General features: G+C 41.5%; 1 protein-coding gene across 3 annotated transcripts in view; it reads right to left on the bottom strand.

Moving 5' to 3' along the window:
- dnmbp (dynamin binding protein) overlaps positions 1–14,049 on the bottom strand; it is a 46,165-nt gene that overhangs the window by 29,501 nt on the left and 2,615 nt on the right. For all 3 annotated transcript variants that reach the window (XM_019264784.2, XM_010742076.3, XM_027289312.1), the window contains exons 2-3: positions 1,985–2,139; positions 689–811 (exon numbers count right to left, since the gene is read on the bottom strand). In XM_019264784.2, coding sequence (XP_019120329.2) covers positions 689–811; positions 1,985–2,129 — 268 coding nt within the window. In that variant the 5' untranslated portion in view covers positions 2,130–2,139. The remainder of the gene's footprint in view (positions 1–688; positions 812–1,984; positions 2,140–14,049) is intronic.

Below are 14,049 nucleotides of genomic sequence, written 5' to 3'. Positions count from 1 at the left end.
CCTCTGGGTGCACAAAGTGACCTTTATCTTCTTTCCAAATCAATTTCTTAGAAAAGCTTCGACAGATGTTACAGCTAAGGTTTGATCTTTGTTTTTTGTGTGTGTGTTTCTAGCTCTGGGTTTGAATTGTTTACGTTGATGATGATGATGATGATGAAATGACTGGACAATCTTTGAGCATTTAAATACCATACACATTTTCTTTTCCCTTTCAAAGAGGATGCCAGCAAGGAAAACCAGAGCTTTGTCTCCATTCAGTACGATCTATTGCTTTATTAAAGTATGATTTGTAGAAGTGATTACTACTAAAATTGGACTGTGCACAAAACCACAGTTTGATTTAAAATTTCAAACTTAGGTCCCAGTTTGTGGCAGAGGAGACAAAGCATCTGGTCCCAATGTTCAACACAACACAGCTACACTTCAACACAAAAGAAACAGTTTACCTGAGCACAGCGACCTCAACAAGTAGCGTTAGGCTAAGTGAGAAAACATTAGAGTTAACAGTCTTGTGTTACACACAGTTACATCCAGTATCCTGTGCAAAACATACAAACAACAGATAACAAAGCCAACGTGTGCGCTGATAAAAGTCTTCATGCTTTATGACTAGGAGTCAGAAGTACTAGGAGTGATTCATACATCAGTCATCATCACTGTCTGCATGCAGTATGCAGTATGTCCGTACCTCTCTTCAGGGACAGGTTGCCCGGCTCCGCTGAGCTGAAATCATTGATGCACACGTACAGTCTGTCTCCAGGCTTGGTGCTGGGAATGGTAACCTCTTCCACAAAGGTGCTGGGAAACTGACCTGAAGACAGGAGATGGAGGAAGTAAGCAGAGTGACAAACATTTCATAAACACGGCTGATACTTCAGATCCCTCAAGACAATGACAACAATGATTGTTGTAACTCAGAGGCATCCAGATGTAGTGTAGTCCTAATTTCACTACAGACAAGGCTAGTGATTTATGGTAGTTTGCTGTTGAAATATATCTGAAAATATATGCATGTGTACTATTTTAGGAACCAATAACATCTAACATCAATATCAGGTAGTACTTGATACCAGAATTCAACTTGTATCAGGAAAAATTGAGTGTAGCGGCTTTACATTGCTTTCTTTTTTAGTTTTTCAGTGGTCACTAACAGCCAACAGACTTACAACAGCTGGATACAATAAAATAAAATGTATTTGAGTATCTCAGATTAGAAATTAGTGTGCATCGACAGAGAGAGCTCTTACTGTAAACAGCAACTGCTGTTTTTTTAAACGTCACTTCCATATAACGACGTCAACATTTCACCGAAGTCAAGCCAAGTTAAGCGTGTTTTCGAGGAATGTTTAACCCACACAGACTTCCCATCTGCACTTCCCCTGTGAGCGAATCCCCTTCCTCGTCTTCAGTGACGTTAGACTCTTGAAAAAACTTTCCGTGAATTTGACTATTAATGGCAGAGAAAGCGAAAGAACAATGATGTACACTTCAGGGACACATCTTACTCTGTGTTCTTGCACCGTTTTCTCTGCAAAGCACGAGTGAACATCGAACGATAGAAGAAACATTATTTAATGTCTAAGAACTTTTTTATGAAAGTAAGTTATGCTATGCAATACTTAATTCCTCACATTTAAGAGCAGTTTTCATTAATTATTCGTAATTATTAGATTTGTGTAAGGGCAAGAATGTTTCATTTTTAATCCTCTCAAATCATTCCACTCTTACTCCTGTCATGGAATATGTTGTACTTTTCAATGTGGCTTGTTTTCATTATCAATAAGCTATAGGAAGCATCTCCATGTAGTTTTCAAATACATTTTTGTGGTAAACAAAGTACAACGTCTTGATCAAAGTATTCAATCATATAGGTTTATTTATAGTAATAATGACCCCTGACAGCTTGGGACACCGTGACCCTGATAAGGATAAACGGTTATAGATAATTGATGGATGGATGGATGGATGATCCCTGACACCGTACCTGTGACGCCATCTTTGTTACCGAGCAACCAAAACTCATCCAGGACACTGAGCACCTCGATGACGTCACCGGTGAAGAGTGGCAGCTCCTCGGAGACGCTGGGGAGAAACTCGAACACGGCACGCACCACCGAGCCCGCTTCCATTACTCATAACCTGCAGAGATAGAAAAAAAAGAGATATTAAGTGATCATTCCCACACTGTTTTATAGTAAACAAACATACAAAACAAAATGTTACGATTAACAACAAAATGACACAAAACTTTAATAGAAAAATTTGGGGATGCAGAAGTTTTCTCATGACGGAACGTGTCTCCGCTTTCTAAACTAGGCGCACCGGCGCTATTGAAAATCCTCAACCATACAAATCAACAAATGCCTCGCATAGGGAGTAAGCTTTTCGTGAAACAACACCGAATGAAAGGGGAAGCGAGAGCGTGAGAAACCTACAATAAAAAGGAGAGAAAAGAATGAAAAAGGCGAAAAGAGAAAGAGAGAGCTGCACTTAAGACGGCTGAAGGACATTCCTCAACACTCTTCTATCCTTCTCCTGTTTCTCTGCTTTCGCACGAGGAAACAAGGGTTAAGAATATACAGCAAATGCAGCTCTGCAAAGTATTAAAATATTTATTACATACGCTCATATGCAAATGAATTATTCCAACATACTGTATGTTATCTCTGACCTTTGAGCCTTTCACGCTATTAGTCTTTACAGTAAACAGTATGAGCCACAGTTTCGACATTTCTCCTTACTTGGGTCATAAGATGCAACAAAAATAGAAGTTCCTATGAATCAAATCTTATTTCCTCACCACTTTACATCTTGCATTGAAGCTGTTGAAGTAGTTGCTTTAATGAAATGATTGCAGCACCAGGATGAGTAACACCAAGAAGGCTACCAATCTTGGCTTTAATTTGAAATGAATGGCTCCATTTAAACTTGTTTCCCATAGTACAATGAGTGGTTCAAGTCCTGTTCAGTGGATTACAATCACATTTAACAACTCACTGAGCATCCAGCTCCTTTAATTGTGGTTAAATCTCCAAGATTCTCTTTGGAAACAGATTGTATCTTTGGGTTAATGGGTGTCATTTTAAGCTCCTGTGCGTTCACATCTGACACAGCATGTGTTTGCAATTGTTGATAACTGTCATGCAAGACATGAAAATGTGCCAGAATGTGATCAAGATGTAATTATGCATGCGTGTATTTGGAAAACAACTGCATTCATCAAGGAAATTATTCAAATTTGTGCTCAATCTCGGACTGTTTCAATTATCGGCACACGCACACAAAACAACACAAAAAAATGCATTTAATAAGTATTTCACCAGCCCTCGGGTATCATTATCTGGAGACAGACTAACCACAGGTGGGGATGGACACGCTGAAAGAGACGGGAAACGAGAGAAGAGGGCTGTAGTTTGCCACAGTCAATGGGGTCTCTGTTAAGTGGGCCGAGGGGAGGAGGGGGGAGAGGAACAGGACCCTAGCCCAGCTCAGCGCCACTGTCTCTGGGGAGAGATTTTGCTCAGGTTGTCCAGGACTTGGTTATAAAGAAGACAGATGACCAGCGTTAACAGAAGAAAGTAAGAGCACCACATGTGCGTGTTTGGGCGAATGCTTGCTGTGAGGGTTAAGCTGTACTGTTTTCCTTAACAAAAGCAGTTGTCCGTCACTGTTCAGTGAAGTTGTGAACTCAACACCACGTAGTGTTAAAGACATAGTGAAACCCAAGCCGGGGCATTAACTAATGCAGGTGTCCAAGCAGAGGCTAAACAAAACAGCAGGTAGCACAAACAGGCTGTGCATCCATTTATTCAACGAAACAGAAGCTGTTGCACCTTATTCCCTTGATTAAAGACTGAAATGCGATGGTGTCTTAAAGTCCAGGGTGAACGAAATGATGCATACTATAACTCATCTTTCTGCCTATCCTCACTTCAAATGAGACAATGACTGCCTGTAAGACACCAGGGCAAATTAAACATGTCCTGACATGCACACCGTCTTTGCATACACAGTGATCTACCCAACAACTCACAGCCTCACTTGTTGTGTCTCAGTCCATGAAACAGCTTCCTGTAAATAGATATTTTAGAAGTAGGAAGATCCAGACAGAAATGCTTCCAAGAGAACAAAAGGTCCTTTTGACAGCTAATCACAAATCAAAAGCGCTCATGAACGGAGCACAAATTTGTGTGATTCTCATTGTACCAGGTCAGACATTAACGTTTCTCTCTAACCATGATACACAGAGGAAGGCAAGGCCAGAATACAGTATGTTATTCCATGAGTTAAAAAAAATAGTATGCAGTATGTCACACCATGCATGAAGCTCTTTGTAACAGAAACACATTGCAAAGCACAAGTGAAACCATTTATCTGAAGCCTTGAAATATTTTAAAATATCACCTCTGACGAACAGCTGGGCTTTACAAAGTTCAAGAGACTTGGAGTTGACAAATTCATGATGAACCCATTGCGTACTTGCAATTCCCAGTGTGTTTCAGAAGATCTTTCTTAACTGAAACTGTGAAACCACAATCTCAAAAACTAGTGCCTACTACTGGATGAAAGCGGTATTGTTACATTTCTCATAACGTTGCTTGTTTAAAAGAGAAACTAAAGCTTTTAAAAATCCATCCCCTATGTCTCAGTTTAACAGGATACAGTTATAAGAAACATTTCATCACGCCTGTGTTTTGTCTTCTTCCTGTGTGGTGTGTCCATTCCACCGCGTGTAGACTGCAATCTTCTTTGCGCAGGAATCGTTTGTTTAGAGTGGTTATATTAATCTCATGTAACGTTTATTAAGTGTAACACGTTCCACCACGTGACTCTGTGCACCTCCGGCCTGCCAACCTCAGCTGAGTTTACAACCGACACCTAGAAACCTCTTTTCACACCTGACTACAGTGCCAAGCGCTGCGAAGTCACTGGCACTTGCTGCAGCTTTTCTTGAACTTAATCCTCAGAGCTGCATCCAGCCAGACAAGCTCCTTAATGTTATTTATGGGTCTGTCAGTGTGTCAGTGGCCACTGTGCTTGGTGACTTTTAGACTTTGCTCTGGCAGATGACAACACAAGCTGCCTGGTTACCAGTGACACTGTACAGTACAGTAGTAGTAGTACAGTAACTGAACATGGTTTGATTCACAGGACAGCTGACAAAATAAAGCTCATATCTTTTCTAAGTTAAACAAATGACTGTGCTTCCACTAGGAGATACTAAAATGATTTAGTGTCACATGAGCAATCACATGCATGGCTACTTAATATTTTCTTACAGTGCAGAATCAATTGAGCTTCTATGTGTGTCTGGATATGTTACAGTACAGTTTCCAAGTAGGGCAGGGTGATATTTGAATAATTCAAATATTTTCAGCCACGCTTCTATTAGAATCAGAGTAAAGGCAATTCTGAGATTTCTCTCAAAATACATTAAATATGTTGGAAAATAGTTGCTAAAAACATGTGAAAGTTTTTCAGTCAAGGATTTTTGTGGGCGGTCCTTAAAGGGTGGCTCGATGACACGCTGAGGCCACCCTGAGCAGAGAGATAGAGATTAATGTATCTCGCTCAGAGTGTTTCAAAGTTAGTCATGTCATTTTCTGAACACTTCTTCACGTCTTGTTATGCTACACAATACTTCCCAAATACTAAATATCAACTGTTATTTTGTTAATATAATGCCATATTACTTTGGGAATGACTACGTTTCGCACACATGAAGCATGTGTTTCAGCTTCCAAGCGATATTACAAAACAAAACCCAATGATATTATCTAGTTTAAAGTCTGAATATCACTATAACATCGCTATATTTTCTAGCTCTAGTTCAGACATGTCTCTGTCAGTCTGTTTATTCTATTCTTTAAAGGCCAATTACACATTTTACCGCACAAATTAAATTAAGTAGCATTTATTTTGTGCCATGCTGATGCATAATACAAAAATAAACATACTCTGACATTATGCCAGGAGGCATTATGTCTGTTTTTATGTTGTCAGAAGTGATTCAAAAAGTAATAAAACATGCGTAAATATGCCTTTTTTATCTTCCTCTCATTGTAAAAACATATGGCGCATGTTTCAGTGTTTTGGAGCGGCTCATTCTGACTCACAACAACACGAGCTGAGAGCCATTTTGTTTGGATGTGAAAGAAAAGAGAGGGAAAAATGGGATCACGTCAGGAGTAGCAGGCATGTCTGGAGGAAATCAGGCTGGCTGTGTACCAGTGCCAGACTGTACCGATTTACAAATTCCTGTCGTCCGGATGAGTTCATGAAGTGGAGCTTACACTCCCACTGCAGAACATGTCTCAGAAAAGTACAAGGGGCATTGCACACCATGCGCTGTCTTCATAAGGAGACTTAAACAGGCGTGCCACTTCTGTTATGATTTATGAGGTCTTGATAAGCAACAGGACTCTGATCGTAACGGAGCCTCCTGTCAATATAGAAAACTGTTCAAACAGTAAAGGAAAACCAAGACAGCATTCGGCATCTCCAGAGTTCTGCTGTTGTCTAGAAATAATTTCAATAGATGCAGAATTTTAGACAAAGATTAAAGACTTCTACTGTTTCAACAACATTGATGACGTAATTCAAGAACAGTGGGTAGTGAGAAGGTTTTCTTAAGGGAGAAATGGTGAATGAGACGGTGTGACTGAGACTTCTGTGTGCCACTTGGCACCGTCCTGGAGAAAGTAACAGGATTACGACAGACAGCTAAGTCAACAGCTGACACACACACACACACACACACACACACACACACACACACTTCACAGCTGACAGTGGGACAAAGCACCAACTGTCTGACCTGAGACATGGCCCTGGATACATCATCACTCTTTACTAAACTGTTTGTGTTTCCCCGATATCAAAAGGGAAACATCTGTCTTTTCACTGCGATTAATGCAAATCGATCACGTGAACCTATCGGATGAAAAATATTACATGTAATTAATGGAAGGAAGGAAGAAATCGCAGTAAATAGAGGTGGCCTGAGTTGGCGTTCAGCTGCAGGAGAGAGAGAGGTCATGTGGATGTGGCTGTCTGAATATATGAAGTTTTGTTAAAGGATATTGAAGCCAGGCAGCAGAAGCTCAGAGAAAGTACTCTGAAGTGTGTGTGTGCACAAAGCAGAGGATAAATAAATGATTATCTGTAACAGACTGACGTGCCTGTGACTGTGTTGGCAGCGAGCTCTGCCACGCCTGAACTAATGCTTAAAGTCTGTGTAAAGTAAGAAAGGAAGCTGCTGAAGGTGCGGAAGCCTAACTTTGAAATCTCTATGTCTCTGCAAGGTGCAAAAACCAAAGAAAGAAATTTCAGAAGTGCCTTTGAACAAACTTAAAAACACCAGCATTGGGCAACAAAACTGACAAATGTATTTAAAAAGGTAAAATTTAAGGCCAGGCAAGGAAATAAATCATCACTTGAAAAATGATGAGTTGTTATCAGATAAAAATAGTAGCCATCGGGATATTACCCTTCATAAAGTGTAAAGCATCTCAACAGCTGCTTGTGCTTGGCAGCTGATGTCGTACTGATGTGACTGTTTGCTGCTTTTCTCTTTGAATCCAATGTACGTGAGTTTTTTTTTAATTACTGGTTGAAACAAAAACATGCAACTTGAAGATGTCAGCCCGGTCTCTGGAAGCATTTTCCACTATTTTTAGACAAAAGAATAATCTAAAGATTCATCTATAATTAAATGATGATTGCCTTGTAGCCCCTCTCTTTGTCTGATTTTCAACAAAAAGCAGATTTAGACTGAGAGCAGAACAATGAAAATCACAAAAGACTTCAAATTTTTCGAACTGCAATGGAAGTTGTAACTTACATAATTAAAAAGTGTCTTGCAAGCATGTGATGGTTAAAAATGGCGAACTTTGCAGGATGTAATTTGTAAGATTTACTCAGCTGTTGCTCATTACCACGAGTAATACTGTGACTTAAAACAAACAACAGGAACTGTCGGCTGCTGAAACTAATCTGCTCTCTGCGCGTGTGTCTGTCACCAACGTCAGTTCTAGTTAAGCTTGCCCAAAAGTGTCTCTGTACCACTAATGAGACCCGAATTATTTATTATTTATAAACTGCAGGGACACAGCAACAATAAGTAACATTATTTTATGCAATATTAATGATGCAGAGAAGTTGGTGATGCTTGGCGTAGCAAGAAAATTGTGATATATACTCCAGTATATACCGTACATTGTATCTAGTCCATCTTTTCCATTGTTATGAGGCATCTCAAGTCTGTGTCCATCTGTACGGGCAGAGCAGGGCGAGTGATGAAACACTGCGTTTGTGCGAAATACAGTTCAGAAGAGGGATCTGCTGACCGCCAGCACCTTTTATTTTACAGAGTCATCTGATGCCAACAATGGAGCCGCTGCCTCATTATGTGTCCGTCTGCCAGGACGAGACCAATGTGCCATTCATCCTATTCAGATATACAGGAGTGGCAGACTGGCACGTGCCTGCACGTGAACGTCAACACAAATGCACACACAGACTGGTAGAAGCCTCTAGAGTGGGCCGGGTGACAGCTGATGTCTTTTGATACCGATTGTTTACCGGGGGACTGGTTCTGTAGTCCAGCCCATCCAGAGTGCTGAGTCCACTGAAACGCATTCACCTCGAAACAACATCGCCAGAACAGGTGACCTGCAAGCGGACAGTTCTGGATATTAAAACACATGGGACATCTGTTGCTTTTCTTTTGACCGGTCTAGTCTTTCAGCACATGGAGGGGAGAGGAGGGGGGGAGAATGAGAAGCCTCTGTATGGCTGACAGTTGTCAACACGAGTCATGTGGTTTTTCCTAACCATCTGTTTGGAGAGTCAGTGCCTCCGCGGACCCCCTGTGGAGTGATGACATAACCAATTTAGATATGAGGTTTGTTATGTTTGCTCTTTACAAACAAAATGTGATGAACCACAGCGGTCATAAACACTCGACATAACTGGCTGAAATATCTCCAGATATGAAGCAACATAAAACTTTATGATCTATGGATAGCATGAATAAAGTCGCAGAGTGCTGCACTGTCGGAGACCCAGGATGTAGGATGTGTCTCCGTTCTGCTCCGAGAGTTTGTGTTTATTTGAACTTATTAACACGGTTTCTTTTCACAGCTTTGGTCAGTGCACAATTTTAAGATAAAAGATTTTTTGATAAAGACAGCTGAAGAGTGACAGGAATATGGGGTGAGAGAGACGGGGAATGACATGCAGGAAAGAGCCACAGGTCGGATTCGAACCCCGGGGCGGCTGCTCTACGAACCGGGGCCAGCTGCAGCGAGGACTGTAGCCTCCACACACGGGGACCGCCCCGGTGCACAATTTTAACAAATGTTTGGATGGTCTCTTGAGTTTTCTGTGAATTTTATTGTGCCTCTCCCTCTACTGAGCCAGCATCTCCACTAAAGGAGAGGAGGATGCTGACCCCAAGTGTGCACAAATTGGATCATCTCCGGGCTATGTTAGACCAGCTGAAAGGGGACATTTGTAGCAAAATAGATTAGTGGAGCTTAAACACGCAATTGAACCGATGCAACAAAAAATTAACTACCATGACCAAGCTATTACAGTGGCCTCCTAACTTCACTGGATTCAACAGTCTCCACGCTGAAAGCCGAGGTTAAACTGCTGACCGATAAATGTGAGGACTTAGAGGGGTAGAGCGAGGAGAAACAACCTAAGGCTGGTATGTGTGCCGGAGGGGGCTGAAAGTACGTGCCTGACTGAATTTATTGCCCATCTGCTGATGGACTCCCTCGGATTGGATGAGCTGCCCCTGCCCTGCATGAAAAACACATGATTTAGTTTAGGGCGTTTTGCTGGCTTTGTTTGGTCTAAATATCAGTCTTTAAAATATTTTAACGCCCAAGACCCCCAAATATATGCAAAGAAAAGTAACTGAGAAGGTGAAATTAGGACATGTTTGCCATTTTTGCCTGAAAATAACTCAAATTGTTTATCAAAGTTGCAGATAGATTTTATCTAAGGGACCAACTGATATATCGACTGATTTTTCAGCTCCAACCCACATGGCATGTCATTTTCTGGGTAGAAATACAGCCCCGGGCCTTTCGTTGCATGAAAGCCATCCTCATCTCATCTGTTATCTATTCCGTTGAAGGGCCTCCACATAAAAACTCCTCAAAAAACTGAATACATAGTAGGTTAGCACATTGTGTTCTCTAGTTATTGCTCTAAATAACAAGTACATGGCAGGACAATGAGGCAAGCAGCCTGACTTTAAAGCGCATTTCAGCCAGATGAGACAGCACTACGTGGCCTCAGCCAGCTGGATGAAAAGAACACATCTGGCAAGCTCGAGTCGAATGCCTAAAGACGCCAAACTCTGTTGAAATATTTGGCAAAATGATCCCGTTTGCACTCACACATGCAAACGGCAAACACGCACAAGGCATGCAGACGTACTGTACACGAGCACGCCAGCTCTGCGTTTCAGTACAAACAATCACTGTAGTGGAAACAAAGCCTATTTTCACACAGGGCCACCATCAACTGCTTACATCAAGAGGCAGGAAGGACTGGTCCTTTTTTATTTGAAAGAGTCCAAACAAAATGCTGACTGCTGCAGTCAGGATGACATATCAGCTTGAGAATGCATCTGACCAATGCCGTCCTCTCCTTGTGTACTGGCTTTTCCGAGTAAGCGTCGTCCAACTCGAGAAAGAAATCCTCCCTGACTGCAGCTACAAATAAAAGTCTGCAAAATGTGCAATGAGATGACAGTTTACTCTCCACTTTTTTTTTTTGATAAATAGAAATAGCAACCAGCTATTTATGTAATGATAAAGTTAACAGAGTATGCTCAATCGTTTATTGCTGAGAGTTAGATCTGAGTGGCATAAAACAAAAACCGCTTAATTTATCTAAAAACGGGTTGAAAACGGGTGGAAACAGCTGCCCTGGCTCTGTCTAACGGTAACAAACTCTCAGCCAACCAGCGTCGCTTAAACTCACAAATTAAGCAACGTATCTAGATGTAAACGGAGGAGGCTTATGGAGGTCGACTCATTCTGTAGCCAGCCTCAAGTGGTCGTTGGAGTAACAGCAGTTTTTGGCACCATTGGCTTCACTTCACAGCCATGGAGGCTGCCGCTTTATCCGGAGCAGTGACTCGTGTTACCACAACGTGTTGTTTTTACATTTTTGTACAGATTAAACGAATATATAATATTTAACTAGTGAGCTTTAGAGTTACTGGAAGGCGGTTTTGTTGCCTGTTTTCCCCTGATCCAGTCTTTCTTCTCAGCGGAGTTAATTGGCAGCTGGTGGTCGCCTCAAATTGAACGGAGACTTACCCTACCATTTAGAAACGACTGTTTTAAACTGCGCTCTTGTCCCTTGTGTTGTTTGCCCTACGGCACTTGAACCAGACAGATCATTTACTTATGAAACTCGATGCAGCATTTATGACTCTTCTACTGGCCCCAGATGAAATATATGGCACACTGGCGGTGTTGGTCCAAATACTGTACCGCTATTAAATAATCCCTGGTTAGCCAAGTCCGGTCCTGCAGAGCAGTTATTACTTTTCTTTCTTGGCTAACAAAGAGCTGAGTCAGGGCAGGACAAGCCCAGCAAATCGTCTCCCACACCTCTTTTCTTCTGCAGACTTAAGAACAACAATACGAGGATTCTACTTTTCCAGTCATCTTATCTATACAAGTTCTTTGGAAATACTGATTGGAACAGCAGAGAGAGAACATTGCAAGATGTGTTGCTGCTGCTGCTGCTGTATGAATGTAGGGGAAAACCCTGGGTGGGTCCTTGGAAAAAGGCTGCAAATACTCTTTTTGGCTCATCCAAAGCTCTAAATCCACTTTAAGTCTTCACATTTTCATTCACTTCGCTTTCCAGCATCTCTGCAGTTTGGCGAGCGTACAGGCATTCCTCAAGGGGATGCGCTTGTTTTTCAGACTCCATGTGATCCTTTCCCTTTTCTTTCCTCGACTCCTTTCACTCACTTATTTGTTTCTCAGGAGTTGCACGTGTTGAATATTAATGTTAATGACAAACACGCACACACACATAGACACACACTCAGGGTGGAACTGCTTTTTTTCTTCTTTGCATAAACATTTCCACAGCGAGGAGGACAGCTCAGATGTCTGAGCTCAGTGGGCAGAGGCTGCGTTGTCACGGATACAAAGATCTGTTTGGACGGCAGAGGGTTTTCCCTGGGAGGACCCTAGAGGTGCCCGAAGAGATGCCGCACCCTTAAAAACATGGCTGAGCCTTAATAGTTTGCATATGAGCCGTTACATAACGGATCTCTCTCTCTCTCTCTTTTGGAATGACATCACAACACGCCTGCAGAAGTATGATGGGAGGGTGAAACAACCATCCCAACACAAGGTTCTCACATGTTCTTGCCTATCTTTTAGATAATTCAGGACATATACAAGAGACCAGCAGCCTGATTTATGAGTTCTGTGAATCAACTGTTGGGGCAGCTTGCTGAGACTTGCCAGGAAAATCTATGAAGTGAGGAAAATCTGATCTTAAATGGTCACGTACTTCTACTACATCAATAGCTCTCAGTTATAGAAACACAATTAAACAAAGCTTATTATTATGCAAAAGCACAACAAACCTTTTATAGAAAGAGACTTTTATAACTACAGATGCTGTGGATCCTTGTCATAGGTACCAAGATACTCAAACCCAAAAAGTTGGTTTGTAGAAGAATGGTAGCGAGAGCAAAGTCTCAAGCCACCCACAAGTAAACTTCAAAATATGTCTATGTTTGTTGCAGAACATCAGATACTTTCCAGAGGGTCATTACGCCATTAGATGATGGCTTTTTATGTGGGGTTAGGGTTAAACCTATTACTTCTGCGACTAATTCGCCATTTACCCAGAACCACATTGACTCTGACAGTGCATGCTAACTAACTGAACACATCTCTGAGCCTTGGAGGTGTTTGTTTCTTGTTTAGTCTGTCTTTTTACAAGCTGCATAACATTTCCAATCATGGCTTTTTATCCCAGTGTCTGTCTGTCTCATCCAATCTTAGGAAATGTCACTATTTTGTACTTTTTTTCCCCACAGTTTTTCCACATCAAAACTCTCCTATAAAAATGACCCATAAGATTAATTTGTGCAGCCATAGAGCCAAAAATGTAAAGTCCATATGTCAGCTAAGGAGGTTTGCATCACCAACTTTTCATAGTCTTTGATCCGGTCTTTATATAACGTCTGAATAGCGATGTGCATTCTTCACCGCTCTTCTTCGCAGCCTCTTCCTCCGCCTTCTCACATCCAGTTTAAATCAAATTAATTACCCTACCCTTCCCTTGACTACTCAGCCAAGCAAACTAACACTGTGCTTCCAGAAAAGAACGTAAGGAATGTCTTTTTTTTTCTTATGTCTGTGAAATACCTTCTCAATGAAGTGATGGCGTATTACATAACAGCATGAAAAAAGTTATTTTCCTGTTTTTCCCATGCGTCAAGTTATTTTTATCATCGCTATTTCTCTGTGCTTGACATTCTGTTCTGCCGAGCTGCAATTATAATCACATCACAGTGATGATCTACGTTGGGGTTGCAATATATACAATTACGTGTTGGATTTATGGGGACAGCTACTCGCTCGCTATGTGCGCTTGTGACATGATGCAGCACATGCAAACCGACACACACGTCTCAAGTTTCTGATATAGGACGCCGTCGCAAGTGTTGAATTATTCAGTGTGTAGGATGTCGTCTGTGCATCCGAAATCCTGACTGGGCAATGAACACAAAAGCAGCACAACAGAAGAGAAAAAGACACCATTGATTAAGGCTGATAGTAGGGAAAGAAGCAGAGGCAGACCTCTGCCAGACCTGTATGACTCATAAAAAGGAAACGATAAAACACACACTGTCAGGAAGAATCCGGGTAAACATGAGTGGACTAGTTATTGACTCTTTTCATATGAAGATTGGTGAATGGATCCCTGCAGGCAAAGAAAACTAAAAGAAAAAAGAGTTTATGGTGTGTGCCAGTGCCAAAAGAA

Source organism: Larimichthys crocea, chromosome XVI (assembly GCF_000972845.2).
Source record: "Larimichthys crocea isolate SSNF chromosome XVI, L_crocea_2.0, whole genome shotgun sequence".
Taxonomy (NCBI): domain Eukaryota; kingdom Metazoa; phylum Chordata; class Actinopteri; family Sciaenidae; genus Larimichthys; species Larimichthys crocea.
The sequence above is the reverse complement of the archived record's forward strand: the minus strand, read 5'-3'. Positions and strand labels throughout refer to the sequence as shown.